The 21,199-nt window shown below is 39.3% G+C and overlaps 3 protein-coding genes across 3 annotated transcripts in view; 1 reads left to right on the forward strand and 2 right to left on the reverse strand.

Annotated features, from left to right (window-relative positions):
* Position 1: 1 nt before the first annotated feature.
* Positions 2–3,417, reverse strand: Mgat4a (alpha-1,3-mannosyl-glycoprotein 4-beta-N-acetylglucosaminyltransferase a). Its single transcript, XM_070664755.1, has 10 exons — positions 3,189–3,417; positions 2,228–2,827; positions 2,098–2,144; positions 1,711–2,021; positions 1,490–1,620; positions 1,304–1,411; positions 1,033–1,226; positions 820–956; positions 413–528; positions 2–333 (listed from the first exon to the last, which is right to left on the reverse strand). Exons 2-10 carry the CDS (start codon positions 2,759–2,761, stop codon positions 304–306), a joined length of 1,608 nt encoding a protein of 535 aa, XP_070520856.1. The 5' UTR covers positions 2,762–2,827; positions 3,189–3,417; the 3' UTR covers positions 2–303.
* A 243-nt stretch (positions 3,418–3,660) lies between these two features.
* LOC139107297 (uncharacterized) lies at positions 3,661–11,761 on the reverse strand. Its single transcript, XM_070664778.1, has 2 exons — positions 11,157–11,761; positions 3,661–6,280 (listed from the first exon to the last, which is right to left on the reverse strand). The coding sequence occupies exons 1-2, from the start codon at positions 11,238–11,240 to the stop codon at positions 5,789–5,791; spliced, it is 576 nt and encodes a 191-aa protein (XP_070520879.1). The 5' UTR covers positions 11,241–11,761; the 3' UTR covers positions 3,661–5,788.
* A 575-nt stretch (positions 11,762–12,336) lies between these two features.
* The window catches only part of Atp8b (ATPase phospholipid transporting 8B), a 47,257-nt gene continuing 38,394 nt past the window's right edge, over positions 12,337–21,199 (forward strand). The window contains exon 1 of the mRNA XM_070664743.1: positions 12,337–12,422. The gene's annotated coding sequence lies outside the window, so the exon portion shown is untranslated. The remainder of the gene's footprint in view (positions 12,423–21,199) is intronic.

The raw sequence follows: 21,199 nt of genomic DNA on the forward strand, positions 1-21,199 counted from the left end.
ATGTAAATACCAGTATTTAATTTTTAAGTTTTAATAAATTAAATGCGCGTTAAAGAACATATAAAATACTCGACCGACCTAGTTTGTTGGATCTAAAGATCGATTCAGTTATATTGGACATATTCATTAAACCATATTTTTCTCTGTAGTGGACGGCATTAAATTAATAACTGATCGATTCAATGCAATAACCTGACAGCAAAATAAAAAATATATATAAATTATAAACGTTTAGAAAATCAGTCGCTTATTCTAACCGTGCAAGTGGTACCGAAAAAGCACCCGAGAATCTTCATCTTTTAGTCAGCTAGGATGATCTTCTATTATGTGAATCTAATTAAAAAATTATATCTTTAGAGCAGATAAAAGAGCTTATATTATATTCTTAATTTATGATATCAGGAAATTTTACCTCAGATAGAATAGCCCAATTTTCACTTTCACTGTGTATAGTTAAACGAAGAACAGACACTTTACCTAGCTTTCGGTCCACGATTCCTTCGGCAACACCAAGTACATCAAATTTACCTAATTCCAATTATTAATATTTTTAAATGATCTCACATATAATTAAATTATGCATACGCACGCTGAAAGGCAGATATAACGTGATATGGCATTTACTTGCGGCGACGGTGGTTAGAATATGTGATGTACGTGTGCATTGAGTCTCACACGAAACACGCGCGTAGATATGCCGTGGAGCACCGGCCGCCGAGGACTGAAGGAGATCGAGAGAAAAGGAATCACGTACGCTAACCCCGCAGCAAATGCCATATCTGTGTATAATTTTTTTTCAGTGTATAATTTTTTTATTACCTATAATAATGTAACCGTCCTCCGTCACATCGTTGCTATTTCTATCCAATAACGGAGACATCTCGGACAATACTTCTACCGTCGTATTGTAAAATCTATCAGATGGATGTTCGGGATTTCCACTCCTGAATAAGTACCTGCATATTAAATAACAAAGTTTAGTTGCGGTTATTTAAAGTGACAGAATTAATTATTATTTTAACTAAAACTTACTTTTTTATAAAAATAGGATGTGAAAATTTAAAATTTAAATGGTCTCCTGGTTGAGGAAGCAAGCCCCAAAAGAAGGACTCGCCTTTGTATGCTTTTTGTAAAGTATATTGTTTATAAGGCTTGATTTGAGTCTCCACACTTGCCTCGGGGTTTTCATGAGGATAAAATAGCGTTATCTTGCCAAATTGTTTGTCCTAAAATTATAATTAAAAATATTATTTTCCTATATTTAATTAATTAATTAAATATTTTTTAATGTGCTTATTATTACCTTAAGTTTTTGTACTTTACCCTTTAGCGAAGAATGTGTTCCTATATGTTGAAAAAGAGAAGGTTTGTAATGTACCCACAATTCTGCTTTAGCCATTTTACAATGTTTCTGCCGATAATAAAAATATATTTTTTTATAAGACCAATATATTTTATTATATATCTACCTATTACTATCAAAACTTACGCTGTCTTTATCAAGACTGCAAACTTTTGTTGATATCAAATGATCTAATAGCCAATCAACAGGTTTGTCGTTATGAAACATTAAAAAAAATTGAATCAACCAAGGCAGTTCGATGCATTTGAACAGTTTTCCTATAAATTTAATAAAATTTTAATAAATTACTTTTTTTTCATTATTTTCTTTTATACATATATATCATTATCGAGTATATAGCACCATACCGATAAAACCAAGCTGGCAGAAATCAAGGACAAACCAATTTTCTTTCGTGCCAATTTTTTGTAATGCAAATGATTTCATAGTAGTTATAAAATTCTTCTTGGCCAAAATATCATCTTCTAATTGCACATAAAACGTGCCTTTAGTCTGAGCATAGGACATAAGAAAAGCGAAATCCAGATTTTGTTTGGACCGCCAAACGACACGCTGGTGATCGTCACCAAGAGTATCGCGCAAATTTGATAAATCTGGATAATATGATGACGATGGTGATATCACATCGATTACACCGGTTTCACATTCGTTCGGAAATCTTAAACGACAATAAAAATTAGTTGTTTAAAAAATTATTAACAAAATTAATACAACGATCCATTTTATAAACTTACTGAACTTCGATTTGCTTTGCAACATATGTTACATAATCGATGTCTGTCTGCAAAAAAAAAAGTGTACACGTATAATTACGTTAATTTAGCGATTAAAAATTTTTTAAAGCAAACAGTTAATTCCACTTACTTCGGCAACTAACACGATGATCAATGTGTCGGCAACTTCTGTAGGATTCATGCGATCTAATAAATTTTTTAAAGTTGCCATAAGATAAGATTGAACTTCACGTTTTACTGTTGGAACTCCTAGCACCATGCTTACACCCGATCGTCCTTTACTCTGCACAAATGCAGGACGCAGGCTATTCGGATCATTAAGGAAATGCGGTAGAAAATTGTAGATTGAAGGCAGCTTAATATTCGTGACGTTAGACGTGCCGTTGTTGATAAGCAACTGTAGATCTGGCATAATGTGATTATTCTCAATTAATTGTAGTAACTGATGCGACAGCAAGTTGATTTCTTCCTGACTGCCAATATATTTCGCATGTAAATGCTCAAGCTTGGCTTGCAGTTCAGCAATGCTGTTCTGTAACACAGCTTCTTCGCGCATATCTGACGGGGTCAATAAATTCAAGATAGCACATGGAACCAGAACTAACAATAGCACGATTAAACATCGCTTCCGTACTGGAGTTAGAGTTGTAAAATGTGGCGACATTTTCTTCTCTTTCTGCCTCTAGATTCTACATGGTTGCATTCATTGGTAAGTAAAAATGAGTATTATCTAGAAATAAAAAAATATTTATCATTAATTATCGTATAAAATTCTTTATTTTATTATCTTATCTCCGATATTTTTTACTTCTCTTTAACACATCGAGTATTTTTTATTTTATACTATTTCTAGCAACAGAGGTCATCCGCACCTTAGCAACGTACGTAAGTCAGTACAAGTGGTATTATATTTTCGTTATTTATTACAAAGAAAAATATAGAACCATCTGTATTGACTCACGTTATTAAATAGACTCAGATTAATATGAAAAAAAATTAAGTTTCTTGAAATTTAATTTGATACGCTCTACAAATTGTTTAATAAATCCAAACGTTAATATTTTTTTTTTTTTTTTTTTTTTTTAACGTACGTAATATTTGACATTTAGCCTTCTTCGAGATCACAGTTGACGAACGTTTGACGCGACGACATTGCCTCGTCCTGCTCGTCCTGATTAAGGATTCTGGGAGTACACGTCACGCGATGTACGATATTCCGATAACACGTTTCACGGGTTTCTTCTCACGGAGAAGTAACGCCCGTCACCCACCTGTGTCCAACATAACCTCACTTTTTACTAGCACGTCAGCTCGTAATTAAAATTTACTGTCTTTAAGAACCATAAGTAAAAATAATTGTTTTGAAATATTATACTGACGTGCGATAATTCGGTCTGATTGAACTTTACTTGTAACGCACTATTAAAAAAATAAAACGACTGATTTGACATCGGTTGACGACCATCACTACCTCGATTGGCTTGATTTGCCGGTGACGATTGGCTCCCATCAGCACTACGGGTTCAAATTCTTCTATATGAACGATTGTTGGCGACGTTAGCGTCGTATTTTGGAATTTCTCATATATATTCCTATCCTATCCTATCTTATCCTATCTGTAAAAAATAGCTAAATCTTTATTTTATTTTATTGTATCCTGCCACCAGGATTTACAGTATCCTGCGTGGTTTGTTCTAATATAATAAATAAAGTAACAATAATTTTCGAGTAAGCATCTACCTAAAGTATATTTACAACAACATACTATTAAAAATACATTCACATTTTGCGGTACTCAAATAAATTAATGATATGACTTAACATACAAATTTATAGCACTAAAATTCGCCGTTTGTTAATTTATTTAATAAGTAATCTGGTATTTAATTATTATTATTGTTGCGCTTTCGTTTATGAGATTTGCGAATATATAAAATATTAAACATCGCACATATCGATATCTTGATTTTAGAGATGCCTGTTTTAAAACATTTAGAACATGTTCCATATATTAGATGGCATTAATTAATATCTCTTTAATTTATAACTAATTTTTAATTTAAAAATATTACTATTCACTCAACTAACGTCGCATGTAACGGTTGTACGTGACCGAAACTAGAACAATACAAAAAAATACATGAGACAGATATTAACTTCTATTTTTGATAAGTACATTTATCACTTTCGTTGTGAAAAAAAAAGAAAGAAAATAAATTTGTTGCCAAGTTGTGGCAATATCGAAATATATCCGACACGATATTACTCGGTGACATCAATTGAGGACACATCGGATAAACTTTCACTTTGAATACGTCGAAGTTAGCACGATCTAATTTTTTTTTCTCTTTGCTCGTCGCGTTCTTTAATTTCTCACTTAATCATTTTAATTCAGAAAAATTATATATAAAATTATAATCCAGATTTACCTTTGACTGTTAAAATTTAAATGTGCATAAATAATAAATTTATTTAATTACATTTTACTGTCTGTTTAAATTTATGGCAATTGAATGAAGAAGAAAAAAGTATAGTTTTTAACATACCGGGAAATATGATTCAATTTTTCTTCTATCAGCAATATTAAAATTAAAAAAAAAAAAAGAAAAAAAAAGATTTGAAAGAGTCAAAGTACACTCGGCAAAGGAGCTTTGCAAGCTGTGTAGTGCATTCATAGTGGTATGCAAATAAAATTGCGCATAAATAATACGAAAGGTTGTAAACCGTTGTAATCCATCGCGACGCAGACATTCATTATATATTTTGCAGATAAAGCCCGGCGATATTTATATCTCTGGACAGTTCGCATGTATGATTCAAGCTCGTTAATTATGAATTAGAAGGTTGAATTCGTAATCACGGAGACGAGAATATTTTCAAACGAGATAACATTTAAGGACTACATCGATTTGGTATCGTCCGTCAATATCAATAATACTAATCTCGAGCGAAATCGAAGAGACGTATCTATTTCACATAATTTTAAATACGTTGATTAATTGTAAGTGACACGCATTTGTAGACAATTTCGATAATAATCTGACACTCGATATACATCGTCAATAAATTATGTGCAACTTTCACGAATGAATTTTCGCAGGAAATCCTGTTCCACGAAAGGACGCTCGCGTGGGAAAATTTCCGCAAATCTACGGCGAAACTACAAACAGCTACTGGCATATCTATACCTGTAATACGATACGCAATACAGACTTAAATATTAGAAATGTAACAGTCTATTAGTATTCAGGAGAAGGATTTATTTATATGCTAATGTACTCGGCGGGACCGGAAAGTATTTTCCATCTCTTTACCGCGTCGCCCGATGTAACCCGGTGCGAACAATCAGGATTCTAACGGACAAATAAATGAATATCTATTTTATAAATATTCCCATTTTTGAACTCGCGCCAAAGTCCTCATACCGTTTCGCAAGAGCTTAATTCTCTTTAGCGCTAATTGACTAGTATTAAAAGATCGGTCGATGTCGAACGTACATTAATCCTTTTAATTCTATTACGGATTTGACGAATTTAATTTAGTTCCTTTTTTTTGTCTTTCTATTCTACACGATCCATTTATTTCGCAACGATCGAAAAAAAAAGAGAAAAAAAAGAAAAAAAAAAAACTTGATATCTCCCATTTCGTTCGATGAACGAGAAAAACGTGTGAGCATCTTTGTTAATCGGAATTAGCGTTCGGTTGGTGACCGAGTCTTTTGTAAGATCTCCGATTCGGCAGCTGCCCTGTTCCCCAAGACGGCTTCCGCGTCTCTTTCAAGTATCGTCTCCCTGTCGTCCAGCTGGAACTGGTAGCTCGGCTCGTTCACCAGCACGCTCTCCTCGGCGGTGCTCTGCGCGTCTTCGGGGGCGAGGAAAAATTTCGCCCGGCCTTCGCACTTGCGTCGATAATCCGGGTTGTCCGGCGCGGGCCGGTGACAGGAATCGCATACGGTATCGGATCGCGAGGTGCACGGATGAGCCTCGTACAAATCGGGTCCGCATCTGGCGCAGTTCCAGCAGGGTTGGGTGCTGTGATGTGGGCTATACGTGCCGCCGGGACACCGTTCGCATACGGTGTCGCGGCCGCGAGCACAACGGCTAATCACGCCCCATCCTGGACCGCATCTGCTGCAGTGCGAGCCGTCCCGATGATGCCTGATGTGAGGCCTGCTTTCGGCCGCCTGGAAATGGAGAACGGCAGATGGTTAGTACCCAGAGAGAGAGAAAAAGAGAAAGAAAAAAAAGAAAGAAAAAAAAAACAAAAATCCGTGAAATGTAATCTTTCGAGAGTAATCTTAAAATTTAAAAACAACTTAAACATGTAATAATCGGAAGCTGTGCTCAAAGTATTTCCGCGCGCGTGATAGCGCAAGCCTACTATTGTTTTTAAAAATCACTCGCGCCTCGCGGGAGTACGTCGCGAATAAATCTAGGGATCGCGAACGAAATATACGTTCTCGTCATCACGTGGAATATTATTTGTCTATTTCTTTTAATACGAACCGATGTAATACAGGCTCAGCTCACCGTCCAATAACAGGTGCACTGAAAAAGACTGGCCACCTGACTCGAAGGGAACACCTTGCGCCTTTCTTCCGCCTACTTCGGGCAGATCGAAAGACGCGATATATGAGCTTCCGTACTCTCTCACGCATAAAATGCTGCATGTTTTTAATAAGTTAGAGATACCCGCTACACTTTCACCGAAGTAAACGAGATCGTTTATCTCCCTGTGAATTCTCTTGGTTTAAAAACTTTTCAAAAGTTCGCCTCCGCGCGCGGGATATATTTTTCGTCCGCCGTGCGTTTCAAGGTGGACGTTTGTCGGGTCACATAAGCGATAGGTGGAAACGAGTTAAAGAGGAACGAGAAGAGCGACTCCTTTCCTTTTCGCAGCAGCTGTTGGCAGCTGCTCCGAGCGGCACGCGTCGACGGTCACCAGGCATCACGCGAATCGTTAACATCGGGCCTTAATTTGAAACCCTTCACCTTGCCTCCGAACACACAGAGCCCATCGCTCGCCTGCCGCCGACACGTCCACGCGCTTGCGATCCCGACTTCTCGGGATATATCATTGAAAGAAATAATATTTGCATCCCTTAGAAATAATTTCGTTTAGCGAACTTCCTACGCTGAAGAAATGAAATTTTGTTCTTTAGTTAATTTCGCAAAGTTCGCCGTAATAGAGAAAATTGGAGCAAAACAATGTGCTCTCTTGGTTAAAGTCAGTTAAGAATCGAGAAACTGCAGTTGAGGTTTAATTTCCAGAGAGCGGGAATACTTCGTAACAACGTCAACAGGCAAGAAACATCGATCTGCTTCCAAGGATCTCTCGAAATGGGATGTACGTTGCATTCCTTAATGGAAATATCTACGTGGGCTTCGCGGCGGTCGGGAAGACGCAGCTACGCCTGGGCAAGATTTATCGATTGGAAGAAAGCTCATTTGTAAAAACCGCGAAGCGTTCTTGTACTCGAGACGAATCTATCGTTCGGAGTACGAACGTAACCGCTCGAACGGTACAGAAAATTAGTCAGAGAGAAAGAGAATTTGCGCCGTGCGCTGGCAGTACCCTCTGGCAATTTTCCCTATTTTTTATTTTTTTTACTTGCCCCTTTTATTTTTTTTAATTTTTTTTTCACTAACGTTCTGCCAATTGCAAGCTTATCACGAGCGAGCCAATTATGCGTCGTAGAAACAAGGGTCTTACGAGCTCAAGAAACCCGCGCCGATAAATGTCCGCCAGTAACAAACTACACATGGACCTAGGCACGTAAAAAACACGTTGTAAAACTCGATATTCTCTCGAAACGCGAATAATTTTTTTTCTTTTTTTTTTTGCAATATAACTTTTAGAGATATCGACTCGCAAAAGCCGGGAGGAGAACTGCTAACGATCCGTAACAACGATGACGGAAATAACGTTGCGTTCATAGTGCAACGGGTATGAATAGAAACTTCCGGTATGACGACCGAAACGGAAGCGGTAATTGCCAGTCCCTTTTGTGTCCCACTTCTGCTTCTTTTATCCTTTCCTTTTTTTTTTTTTTTTTCCTAGTCGGCACCGGTGTCGATACCGATAAATTTCAAACGAATAGACAGTGACGACGGATGCACGTGCGACGCGAAATAAAACTTTGATAATGTCCATTGGATCGGACAGTTTTACTAAAAGCTGCTTTTCCTCGTTTTACAGACAGTTTTGCGAAATAAGTAATTTCATATTTGCTTAAAGAAATCGCCTCGGCCGAGCGATAACCAGCGATCGAAGAATCAAATCGTCTTTAATCTAAAAACGACTTTATCAGCTCCAGATTTATTAATTTATTTATTTCACGATTAATATAGTTATTAATAAATAATTAATCCATCGTGTCGTTAATTATTTCAGTGCTACATCGCGGTGGCGAAGATACTTAACGGCGAAGGAAAAAAGAAAAGGACGAAGTTTCAATGCGCGTGCACGAGCCCTTTGAAAGAAGAACGGACTTTGAAAGGACTCGCACACGTGGAATAGGGTGGCTTCGAGAAGAGCAATTATTTTTTTTTTTTTCCCGATTCACCCGAAGGAATGTAACCCAACTTCCATTTGTTCGCCGGAAGGGGCGGATGTCTCGCGCACGAGGAAAAAAAAAATTGTAGTAATTTTGACGACGCGAACAAACGAAGGCACGTTCCAAACATCGTTACGGGACGAGACGTTTCACGCTCCACATCGATTGCGAATCTTTCCGATTTCTCAGCCTGCCAATATTAAATGCGAAATATTTATCAAACTCGCTATTCGACAAACAACTTAATAAATAAGTTGCCGCTTACTTAGATAAGCCATTAGGACATCCTTTTTCATATCTCTATTAACTCTCGTGCAAATAATAAAAAAAAAAAGAAGAAGAAAGAAAAATTAATCAAAGAAAGAACGTCGAATAATAAAACTATTACTTTCAAACGTAATAATAGCAATTGATATTCGAGAACCTTGGGAGAGAAACTGGAGGGATGTAATACCGTATGTAATCTATTATATTCGTAGTCTTTTCATCGTATCTCTTACGCTTTTCTGAAATTATTTCCGCTTTCGACTTGCTCCGAAAACCGCAAAGTCTCGATACATTTAGTGGAGAGCACCACCAAACTTGCAACAGGCAGTAACCCGCGTCATGCCAGACTGGACTCCCCTCTGTATAAACGTGTGCGTACACGTGCGCGGGTGTGCGTGAGACCTGCGAACACACCAGCCGGTTCTACTTCCCGGAGGAAGACACTGGGTTACCCCGAGGGTGTACCCACAGTCGCAGCTGCTTCGAGAACCGCGATAATTATCTTCGGTCGCGTACGCACCCCATTGTTCCACGAACGCTTCGCCCTTCGCTATATCCTACAAATCGGAGGGCACGCAGCTGGACGGGGGGGGGGAGGGAGACGAAAGCATATTCTTGTAACTACTTTGACCTCGTGAATAAAATTGCGTTACATATCCGCAAACGGCGTACTTCGCACTCAAAGGAATCAGTAAAAAAAAAAAAAAGAAAGAAAAGCTCAAAATGTGAATAAAACATCGCTATTTTACGCGATCAAGTATTTGCGCGATGCAAAATAATATTAAACGCATCGTGTAATCGTGCTAACGAGTAGATAGAAATTAACGGATGAAGAGTCGAGAGAGAGGCCGGAACAATGGGAGAAAAGTGAACGATAATTGAGCGGCGCGATCGTACCGTCTAATTATAACTAGAATCGCGTCAGTTGAATCTGTTAAAATTTGATAAATTTCGCCGGCGAGCGAATATACCGCGCGTTTATTCAGAGGTACGTACAGAAAGGAATTCTTTGCGAAAGGATATCGCGATAGTTGCATTATTGCTGAGAAAACCGTGTGTACCTCGAGCTCTTTTACGATGCTAATGAGACTCCGGCACCCCTTTCGAGACTCCATCAGTCACACGCATAAGATAACGTACCTCCCCGGCCAGTTTTACGTTTCTGCGGTGTTTCAAGGCGTTCGTCAAACAGATCTTTCCGCGTCAGTAACTCGCAATGATAAAACCGAAAGTACGTGAAACCTGAGCAAGCTCGCAGCTCGCGTTCTTTTCTAACGCCAATATTTCGCGCTTCTCCTCTATCCTCCAGTCCTTTTTTTTATTTCTTTTTTTTTTTATTTTCTTTTTCGCATCTTCTCTCACATGGGTGCGCGTTACAAAGTATCGCCTTGCAAATAATTTCTTCCCGATATCATCTGTCGGATCGTTACGTATCGATGTCGTAATTTACCGGTGGGCGCGAATCGTGCGAGATAATTGCGTCTAGTGTTACGAGTTAGGATCATTTCCATCAACGGTAGATTTAACTTTATTCTCCATTTAATTTGCCTTGGTGCGACAAAGTCTTTTTTTTTTTTGTTTTATTTGCAACGATAAGTCCGCGCGGTGCAAGTGATTTTTTTTCCGTTCGACGCGTCCTTAATTAAGGATGCTCGCGTTTGTAGGATAAGGTGTTGAAAAACGCGAAGGAGTCAGGGTTCGAGGACTTGACGAAAATCGTACTCGGAGCGGAACCGCCGTCTCCGGGTTCCCATGCCATGCTAATGAGTCTCATAAAGCACGGGATATCCCAGTGAACCGAATAACCCGCTGACACAGAGCGCGCGAGGGTGTCGGCACGTTTGAGCTCCCGTATAGCACGAATAACAATCGCGAATAATACATTCCCGTGAATTTTGCATTCAACTTTCTGCATATTTTATCGACACGTGCTTGATCGTCGGTATAAAACGTTTGAACCAAAAAGGGTCTCGCGACCAAAGGATTAAATAAAAAAATAAAAAATAAATAAAAATGTATCGCTCTTCAATTACAACGACGCGATTAAGTTTCTTAATTACGTTTTGGTAAAAAAAAAAAAAAATGCGAATATATCCGATAAATGTCTTCTTTTAAAATTACTCGAAAGAGTTCAATTAAAAATCCCCTTTTATCTTCGGCACTTTTACGTGATCTCCGAGACGTACTAGCGGTCAACGTATTTAATTGCTACGAAAAAGTAATCCCGCGCACGTACCTTGATAAACTCAGCCAGCGCGTACACGACGACGATCATTAACACCAGCCATCGGTTGCGAATTAACTTGCCGTTGATCTCCATCGTCTTTCGAATTCAGTTCTTCTCGATCGTTTCCGATTACCGTCACTTCAATGAGAATCACTTCTACCTTATCTCTTTTAATAATTACGTCTCGTTCATAACTTCCGCACCGGTAGATTCGAAACGAGGACGGCGATTCGCTTTGATCTCCGACCGAGAGAGACGAGGAGCGAAATAATTAGCGACGTTTTGAATTAATAGGCGCAGAATCGATTGTAAACGGCACTCGGCGTAAACGGAGGATGAAGCTTGGTACAATAATTTACTCACGATCGAGTTACTCATTTAACTAACCGTCGCTGTGCTACCTCGGTGGAGGTTCAACGTGAATTGAAAGGTGCATCGATGCAGCTGTTACTGTGGAACACGCGCCCGGTCACGTGGGCCCTCTCGCGTCCCTCTCCCTCAAGTACTTTAGGGCCTAAGGGTTTCGGAACACGTAATTTGTACGAGAGCCACGTAATAATTACCGCATCCATATTAAAATTAACATATACCTGAGATGAAATCTGATTGCTGTCCTGCACCATTTTTCCTCCAAAAAATAGTTCACGTAATTTGAGGTTAAATACTAACAAAGTTTTTTTTGGAAATTATTTTACAATTCGTAAAAAAACGTACGGTATGTAAAATCATTCTCACTCACGTAAGCTCGTTTTCTTCAACGTTGATTTCGATTATATATCCAGGTTATTTTGTTAACTGTATGCGAATTTTTACTTTATATTTTTCTCTTTTTCCGGCTCGATGCGCGTATCGTCGAAGGCACGCGTGAGTATGTTAAAGTACATCCGAAGTTGTAACTTTCTTAATTTCCGACGTGAAAGAGTTTTGAGAATTAAAAAGAATATCGCTTGAGTATATCTCGTAGAATCTGAGACAAAGTTACCGGAAAATTGAGTACGAAAGTGTTATTTTATTCCTTCTGTTACGTCTGTCTTTTTTATCGACAAAAAATTATCGACCATGAAACAAGGTACCGTTTTCAGAAAAATATTGCCCACCCGCTGGCGAGATGACGCCACTGTACCGGTTCATCGAAGACGAGGGCAGGCGGCAGTGTCGGACTCTCTCTCCTCAGTAAACAATATGGCCGGTTCGCCGTGGTGCGTGTGTTATGTCGTCCTCGCCGTGTTCGCCGAGTGCCTGCGTCCGTGCTGCAAACGGGGTTAACCGTCCACGGTAAGTGCGACTTGGAGATCGAGAAGTGTATCGCGCCGAGCTGGCATGCCGAGGGACTTTGGCGCGGCGACCGGCGTCCGCGCGGTCTCGCGTTCCGCGCGCGCGCGCGCACTTGCACTTGCTCGTCTGCCTGCGCGACCGCCGACGATTTCGGCCGAGAGAGAAACGCTCGTCCTCGAGGCCGGGGGAGAGAAAGAAAAAAAAAGAAGAAAAGGGACTCGGGACGCTTGTCCTCGGACCCCGGCGACGTCCCGTCGCGACGGTAACAGGTGTCGGTCGCGCCGTGCGTGCTGAGTGCGCGTGCACTCACGCGCGCCCGTTACGTCGGCCGTGGCAAAAGGCGATGTCTTTTGACGGGCGAGCTTTCCGCGAATTCGCGCACCGACGTCAGATTCGACGAAGAGACGAGCCTCCACCCGTTTACGCGATTTCGCGACAGCAGGTCTAGCTTCGTTTGTTCCTCTTTTCTTTTTTTTTTTTTCTCTTTTTTTTCTGCACGCCCGCGGCAACGACGCGCGAGACAAACGACTCGCGTGGCCGTAGAAGCAACAGGTTTTTCGTACCCGAGAAACTGTGCGGCGGGTGGCGACGAACGACCTTCTCCGTTACGTGAGATTCGCGTCGCGGCTGAGATTTTCGGCGCGTTCTTTCGTCGAGGGCCACCCGGGCGATCGACCGGCCGATACGCATCGATCCTGATACATGTGCAACGTACGATTCACCGGTCTTTCGTTTCATGCGAGTAAATCGAGTAAACGGTAGGGAATGGCGCCAATCAGATGCGAGAGGTCACTGAGCGCTCAGTGAGCAATTGCGTTACTCGTTGCTCTTAATTTTTTATATTTTTTTTAAGCTAATAACAAAAAGTCTTTTCTTAGCGAGGCAGTCCAAAATAAGAATCTCTCATTTTTTTCATGCGCTTTGACCAGCTCTCTCGATTTTCTTTTATTTTCCCTAAAAACGGTTCTGGAATATAGCCTAGAAAATTAAAACTGAGCTCGCCGATCGTTTAATGTGCACTACGAATTACGTAATAAATAATTAATAACGAGATCTTTTTTTCGAGGGTCAATCCGTGTGACGCCACACACGGTCGTGGATCTGAAACTATGGGACTTCAAAGTTGTAGGTCGCTCTATGAAATAAAGAAAAAGAGAGAACATACGTCGCAATCACGGAAAGAGGAATCGCGTTGGGAGAGCGGCGAGCTTGATGATGCGTACCGTGCGTGAAAAATCGTGCTGTGACGCAAGACGCGCTGACCTCAAAATTCGCGTTGCGCGCACGTGCGGTTCTCGCCTCGTTCTTCGGTCAGCTTGAGAAGCTGAAGAATCTCGCGATACGACCCCGCAACAATTTCGCGCACGAAGGTGACTGATAAATATTCTAAATTTAACGTCCCCGTAATATTTTCAACACCCTCGTAATTAACGCGAGCATCGAGAATAATGTGTATAATAAGACATTATTGCAAAAGTAAAATAGGTCTCCGAGTGTGTCGTCATCCGCCATTAAGTTTCAAGTTAATTAAGCTGCATTAATTCGCGAGATGTAAGTTTCATACAAGACCGCAGTTAAAAACGTGTACGTTCCGCGATATCTACGCGTAATGGAATGAAAGCGGTGTTCCGAGAAATAAAAATGATATTATTACGCACGCACGCACGCAATTTGTAAGAAAACAATTTTTTTTTTTCCTTTTTTTTCTGTCTTTTTTTTTTTTTCTTTAGTTTGGTTCGAGTGAACACTTCTCTCTCTCTCTCTCTTTTTCTACCTTTTTTTTTACGATTTCTCTCGGTGATAATTGCCACGGCACTGTACGGTTATCTTTGTCTTTTGAGCTCTCCCTCGGAATATATATTCGTAATATTTGCGCGCTCTAACAAAGCGGCGATAACGTTTCGCGCGTTCGTTACTTGGCGTTCGCTTGAATAATTGTTAAGACAACGCGTTTGACGTAACCGCGACTTCGCGGGCGTAATTGAACATTGCAGATCCGTTTCTCAATTTTTGTCCCCTTCGAGTTACGACACTTCCTTTACGCGGAGGAGCCGCACGGCCGCGAAGAAGTTGACTTCGGAAAATGCCGCGTCGTGTTCTTCGTGTCGCGAGCACGACTCCCTCGTTCCCCTCGCGAATGACGTAAGTTGACGTATCGCGACTTCTCGTTGCGCTCGTCTGCCAGCTAGTTAATGCTCGGGCCAATGCTAAAAGTGTCTATTGATTGAAGCTTCAAAAGCGAGCGTCACGCCGACACCCTTTGGCGAAAACAGGTTGATAAATCGCGCCACGTGGATACGCGCTGGAGAACAGACGGTATCGGTTATCGTTCGCGGTTCCGAGCGAAACCCCAGCGATTTCAACGCGTTGTATCATTTTTCAATTCTCAGCGTTAAATTTTGCACTCCGCGACGGGTATCGTATCGATTCGGCTTGATTATTTCCCTACGGCGACGAGATACGCTCGGTAGAATTTCGCCGAAGGAGGCCGGGGTCTAAGCTATTTTTGAAAAATTCGTCCTCGGTCGGTTTCGCGCGAGGATCCTTTCTCTCCGGCGTGGTAAGCGTCGCCACGACCTCGGGATCATCGCCGTCACGTGCGCTCTCGGTGAGCCTAGGACACCGTCTCGTGCTTATGCAAATCCGCCGCCGCGCAATCTCCGCCCGTCGCCTTTTCGCTTTCGCGAACGAGTTCCCGGGTCGCGGATCCTCCGCCGGCGGTGACAAGACGCCCCTTTGTTGTTGCCAGGTGAATAATCGCGGCGCAAATAGCGATAAGTGACTCGAACGAATAAGATCGCGACTCGCGCGCGGGTAAACAGTCGTCGATCTGTTTAACACGTAATCCTCTTAGCCTTGAAGGCCTGCAGATCTCAACTCCACGTTTATGTTTTTTTTTTTTTTTCCTTTTATTAAATACTTTTTTTTCGACGTGCCGCCTATCGAGATTCACGCCGGAATTAATGCTAATTAACCGCGCAGTAACTATTTAAATCCGCGCATTGCGCTTAGTTCGTACAACGACGATTACCTCACGTAACGTAGTTATCTTATCGATAATGTAAATCGATCGCATGGCGCGCTGTTCGGCAGCGCAAACGCGTCGCTTTATTTTAACAAATAAGACCTTAGGGTTAAATAACAGCAATCTGTTCGATTGTTACTCCGCATCGTCGAAGAAACTTACGCTCGGCCGCGGTTATCGCGCCTAACGATCGTACGAACAGCATTAGGTCACATACATCGATTCCCTCCTTCTCTTCCTGGCGTTTTCTGAATAATGGATGCATTTCTACTACTCGTACGCTAGGGGTGTAATTCTCGAAGCGTATATCCCGCTGACGTTTTCGCACGGTCTGTCAACAGATTCTCTACGACAAAATTGTAACGATACGTGGGTGCGTATCGCGCCAAATGACCTCCCACGTGTTTCTCTTTTTTTTTTTCTATTTTTTTTTTTTCTTATTTCTTTCAGGGTTACATAATATTCCTTGTTAACGGTCTTATATATCTTAATTATCATGAGGCAAGGTCGTTTACGCGCGCGCACCAAGTCGCTCTTCTCGCAATGTTGTCTTTTTTTTAAAAGAAAATTAAAGTTGAGCAGCTTGTACTTTATTTCACTTGTCGCGCTACTTTTTATATGAATTATTCATTTTTTTTTTTTAACCGCAGAGACGATATCTCAGTTACTTATTTAAAATAGTTTTGACATCTTTATGGACGGCCGTAAACTGTGTCGCTACAGGGTGATTGAATGATCGATACGTCAAGATTATTCGGAAGATTTGTACGCGGGAGAACGGGAATGTTACAGTTCGCATACTTATCAGAAATACGAAGGCCGCGATTGCGATTTGCAGCGTAACGAGCATAAAACGTGTCACGCTGTTTACATTTTCGAGAAACGGAATTGCGATTTATCTGATTTATATCTGTCACGGAAGTTGATTTACGAATTCGTCGTACTCGTATCTCGCAAGATGCTTGAATATACGCCACGCTTTCAGAGGTTGTGGAAGTTACATTTTTTTTTTTTCTTTTTTCGTGTCTATAATAAATTTTTATTATTTACGTGAAATATTATTCCATTCAATTTAAGCGAGATTAACTATATTTTTTCAACTCGCTCATTTTTCTCTGACAATTGATTTTACACGCGAGCGTTTTATCGTACTTTGATATTTGTTAGAAAAATTTTCGCGACTGTTTTTCTTTTTTGTTTTTTTTTTTATTAATATCAACCGCGTTGTTTTAACGCTTTTTTTAAATTTAGCATTATGAAAGTTTTAAACGTCGCTCGTGCATACTTTCACGCTCGAGTAAAAGGAACGAAGAAAGCGAGCAATCGTTCGCTGTGACGTAGTTCAATCACTTTCTCATGTCTTCTATCGGCCTTGACCATCATTAAAAGGTCGGCGAAACAGACAAAAGTCTCTAGAGGACTTAACTCACGATATATTTTTTATTCAACTACCAAGCACCTCCGCAACTTCGAATACATTTTTCATGTGGGAATATCCTATGTAATTTGACAATTGTTTAATTGCTTCTTGTAAAACGGTCGTTAGCGTAACATATATTCATTGGCTTGTACAAGCATCCTTAGTTCAAAACGAAGAAAGTATCGCTTACGACACTATAGTAAAGAACAAGTGCTTTTTTTTTTTCTTATGTACTTCGTTCGTACATTTTCTTACTACCGCAACTTCAACGGTATCTTCATAGATATTACAGTCAGATAAATCGTAAAATATTACCCATAAACTCAAATTTTTTTAAACGTAACTTTGTTGAAATATTTTTTATCTCTAAGGACATTCCTAAAAATTCTTATTGACACGTCACGAAACGGAAATAGTTTGAACGAGATACGAGCCGCGCATTTATCAAATCGATTAACTTTGTAAAATAGAAAGGGAAAAAAAAAAGAGATGCTAAACATTGATAACTAAGCGTTAATCTAATACGGCGGCGCTAAAATAAAAAAAATAAAAAAATTCGACAAACAAAGCAGCGAAATTAATTAATTTGACTTGTTGGCGATTCACATATTTCATTTTCGCAAAACATTGCCGGGCGATAAAATAAACTGACGGGATTAAAATATTGTTCCACTGCTGACGCGAAGCCGGCGAACGGCGAAGCGACGTTCTAAATTTCTTTTTATGGATTTTACGAGCTTCGCTGCATTATGATTATTCATTTTGCGAGCAGTTTGCTACACAGCGGTAAAGTGCCCGGTTACATAGAGAGACAGGATGCGTATGTAACATGCTTGTCGTCATCTATAGAACGAATAACGTAACAACCGAGTGAATGTCCATGGCATCATAGCCCGCGGAGTTCTCGCCGATGTGGCGAGCTGCCTCGTTCTACCAATTTTTCAATGTCGCGAACTCTTTTAACTCGACCAGATCATCTTACATCTTCATTCTTTACGCAATCGTCAATTACGGAGTGTCTCGCGTTAAATAGAGATTTATTGTCCAATTAATTTGAAGTATATCTGATTTTTCTCAGAGCAGAAACATTGAAAACGTTTAGATTCTTTTTATAGTCGAACGAGATGCCAAATTTCGTCGAACAATTTCTTTTTTTTTTTCTTTCTTTCTTTCTTTTTTTTCTACACACATACGCCGCGTTTTAAACGTATTAGATAAAGCTGTACGTGTGTCTATACGCATACGATAACCACATAAAGGAAATTAACTTTCTTATCATCTATCGTGGAAGAAAGAAGCTTTATACTCGTCTTGTTCTTTCACAAGAAATCTTAACGTCGCCTAACACAACGAAGATATCGATCCCATAATACAACGTCGGGATTCATTAAATTCGCGTGGTACGGGCACGATAAACACTTTATCCATGATAATAAAAGTCAAGAATTTATTATCAACGGCACCGTGAATATTATTGCAGCGGTAGATTAAAGGACATCAATAACCAACTCTTTGTTGGGCGTCAAAATTATTAATGTCATTACTAATTCTAATAGTTGGTGGGTGATTGATTTTTTTCGAGTTATTTATTTGAGCGAGGGAGGGAAAATTGTAAAAGATTACAATATAAATACGTATATATAAAATAAAGTAGCGAAGTAAAGCAAAAAAAAAAAAAAAAAATCGCGAGGAAACAAAAATCTCGGGATGGAGATGCGTATAAAAAATTATTAATGTTTCAAGTAGTATAAGTAATTTAAGGCGAAGTAGATTAAAATAAGGTAAATCTAGGTTAAGTAGTTGTAAATGATAGATTGCGATACTAATTCCTCTTTGATAAACGTGCCGTTCGTTTACGCGCGATAAATAATTATTACATCTTATTTTTTATTAAAAAAAATTTTTTTTTTAATTACACTTCTCGTTGGCCTTTTTATAATCGTTTAATCGTATTTGGTGGTGAAAGTATTTCTACCAGATGCTACGATCGCGAGCCCTCCGTACGCTTTCGGTGCACGTGCACCAAGACGCCGCATTCCGTTCGTAGATAAATGTGACTGGCATCATTAGTCTCGTGGAATCAATTAACGGAGTGGTCGGACTGGCTCGCACGATATAACTACAGAATACCGATGCCCGATTGTGCAATATTTGCAGTTTGCCATCACCGTATGTGTAGTGGCTAACGTATCCCGTTACTCCTTAACAATCGCTGCGGTTTACGCGCGAAAATAATGAAAATTAATTTAAATAATTTAATATTTAATCGCACTTGATGATTGATTCGATAAAAAAAAATCTGCGTGCAATTGTTCTGGAATCAATAAGTGAAGAATCGTACAATCGATCGGATGACAATTGAGGGAAACAGTTGCGCTGGAGCTTGATAACGAATAGCAGTATATTTTTTATCGCGTAACTCTTGTCTGTTAATCGACCACCTGTCGAGTAATATTCTTAAAATCATAGGAACATCTGTTAAATCCTTTTCGCGATCGACTTTGCATTCGTAAACAGGTATTGAGCAAATATTAATGGTACACGTTCAATTTATTTTATTGCTGTTGTGCTTTTATGTATATATATATTTTTTTTTTATTTTTTTTTAAGAATCTTTTATTGTTATTTTTAATAACGCGTATAATATAAAAGAAAAGTAGTAAGATTATTTAACCGAATATAATTTCCTCTCTTTTAAACGCTATATACAACTTTTATCATCCCATCGACGTATGGTTTATCTTATCAGGCTAAATGGCAACGCCTCTCACCACCGAATTCTCGTAAATATCACAAATAACTACGCAAATGTGCATCGTCATTTCTAGCATCAAAATGGATGGCCACTGTATTATGCATATCTAATCCTAAAAGTAAATCATTGCGATTCAATGAAATACACATTTAAAATATGAACGTCAAAATGGTCCGTATCATTTGCCGCTGACTTTTAATTACGTCCAATCTCCTTGCAGCGTCGTATTTAATCTCCGTGGACATTTATGCGGAAATCTACGCGCAAATATTAACACGTGATGTACTTAAGATACAGAGCACGGGCATAATTCACACTATAAACACTTTTTTTGAGCTAACAAAGTTTAAGAAGCAATATGTAGAGTATTAATTTTTTTTTTTTTTTTATTTAATTTTATTTTCTTAGTCTGGAGAAATATGTGCGGGCTAGGCTCATTAAAATCTTATTAGTACGTAACGCACATAACACACGTGTTTTGCATTAAGAAAATGGAATTTAAAATGTGGAGCATTGTTATCTGATTAGATTGTATAATATTTCGTAAAAGCCTATTTCCACTAAAATGCATCACTCTAATTGAGTTAGCATTTCGTTAACAATCGATAAAAATTTAATTGTAATAAAAAAAAAAGCACATTGCGAAGTTATCACGCGAATGGAATCTCACGTTTAACTTTTTGTTCGCGACTAAATTAATATGACGTCTCTTAGTAACCTGACCTACAATTAGCGATAAATCCCTTTAATTACATTCGAAATAGCGGCATATTGTTTTTTAAATATTACTTAAAAGCCATCACTTAATATTATTAATGTAATATGTACGGTTAAAATGATCAAGACGCAACTTCAATGTGGCTAAATAACGAAGAACTTTGCACTATCGTTAAACAAGCATATTAAAATGATGGAATGAACATACTTTGTACACGTCACTCTTTGTATCTACAAAGTACCTATCTACTTCGCTTTTATTATTGATATCGTCGAGGCTACGTAGTTTACTTTAGATGAAAGAAAAAAAAAAAAAGGAAACATTCAGATAATTGTCCATTTTCATTTATATGGTTAAAAAGCCGCTGGCACGAAGTTAATTTACGCTTAGCAATAAATCCTGATTTAAATCAGACGTCAACTTTTACGCGTGGCGCATTGTAATTTCATAATTAAGTCTTGTGATCCTTTTACGTTGTCAACGACTTTCCGAATTAGACGTCGCGAAGCTGGAATTTGACGGAATTACATTTTTTTTTTCTTTTCTTTTTTTTTTTTCTTGTCCGAACGAAAGGTATTGTTAAATGTAAAAAAAAAAATTTTTAGATAAAAGTTATTTTCCGTTGATAAGCAATAAATATCTGGCTGCTCCGCTGAGATTATTAGTATATAAATCTGTCACGTGTATCTTTGCGGTTGCCTTGTTCTTCTGATGCTAATCTTTCGTTATCGCGCGTGTAATAAAGAAACCATAGGCTAGGTCGCATTTAGCTTGAATAAACGTGAGTTGAGCTAAATGGGACAATACCTATCATTGGCTGCCGCACCCTTCCTATCTCCGGCCCTACCCTTTCGGTCAT

The sequence above is a fragment of the Cardiocondyla obscurior genome, linkage group LG12 (genome assembly GCF_019399895.1).
Source record: "Cardiocondyla obscurior isolate alpha-2009 linkage group LG12, Cobs3.1, whole genome shotgun sequence".
Classification (NCBI taxonomy): Eukaryota; Metazoa; Arthropoda; class Insecta; order Hymenoptera; family Formicidae; genus Cardiocondyla; species Cardiocondyla obscurior.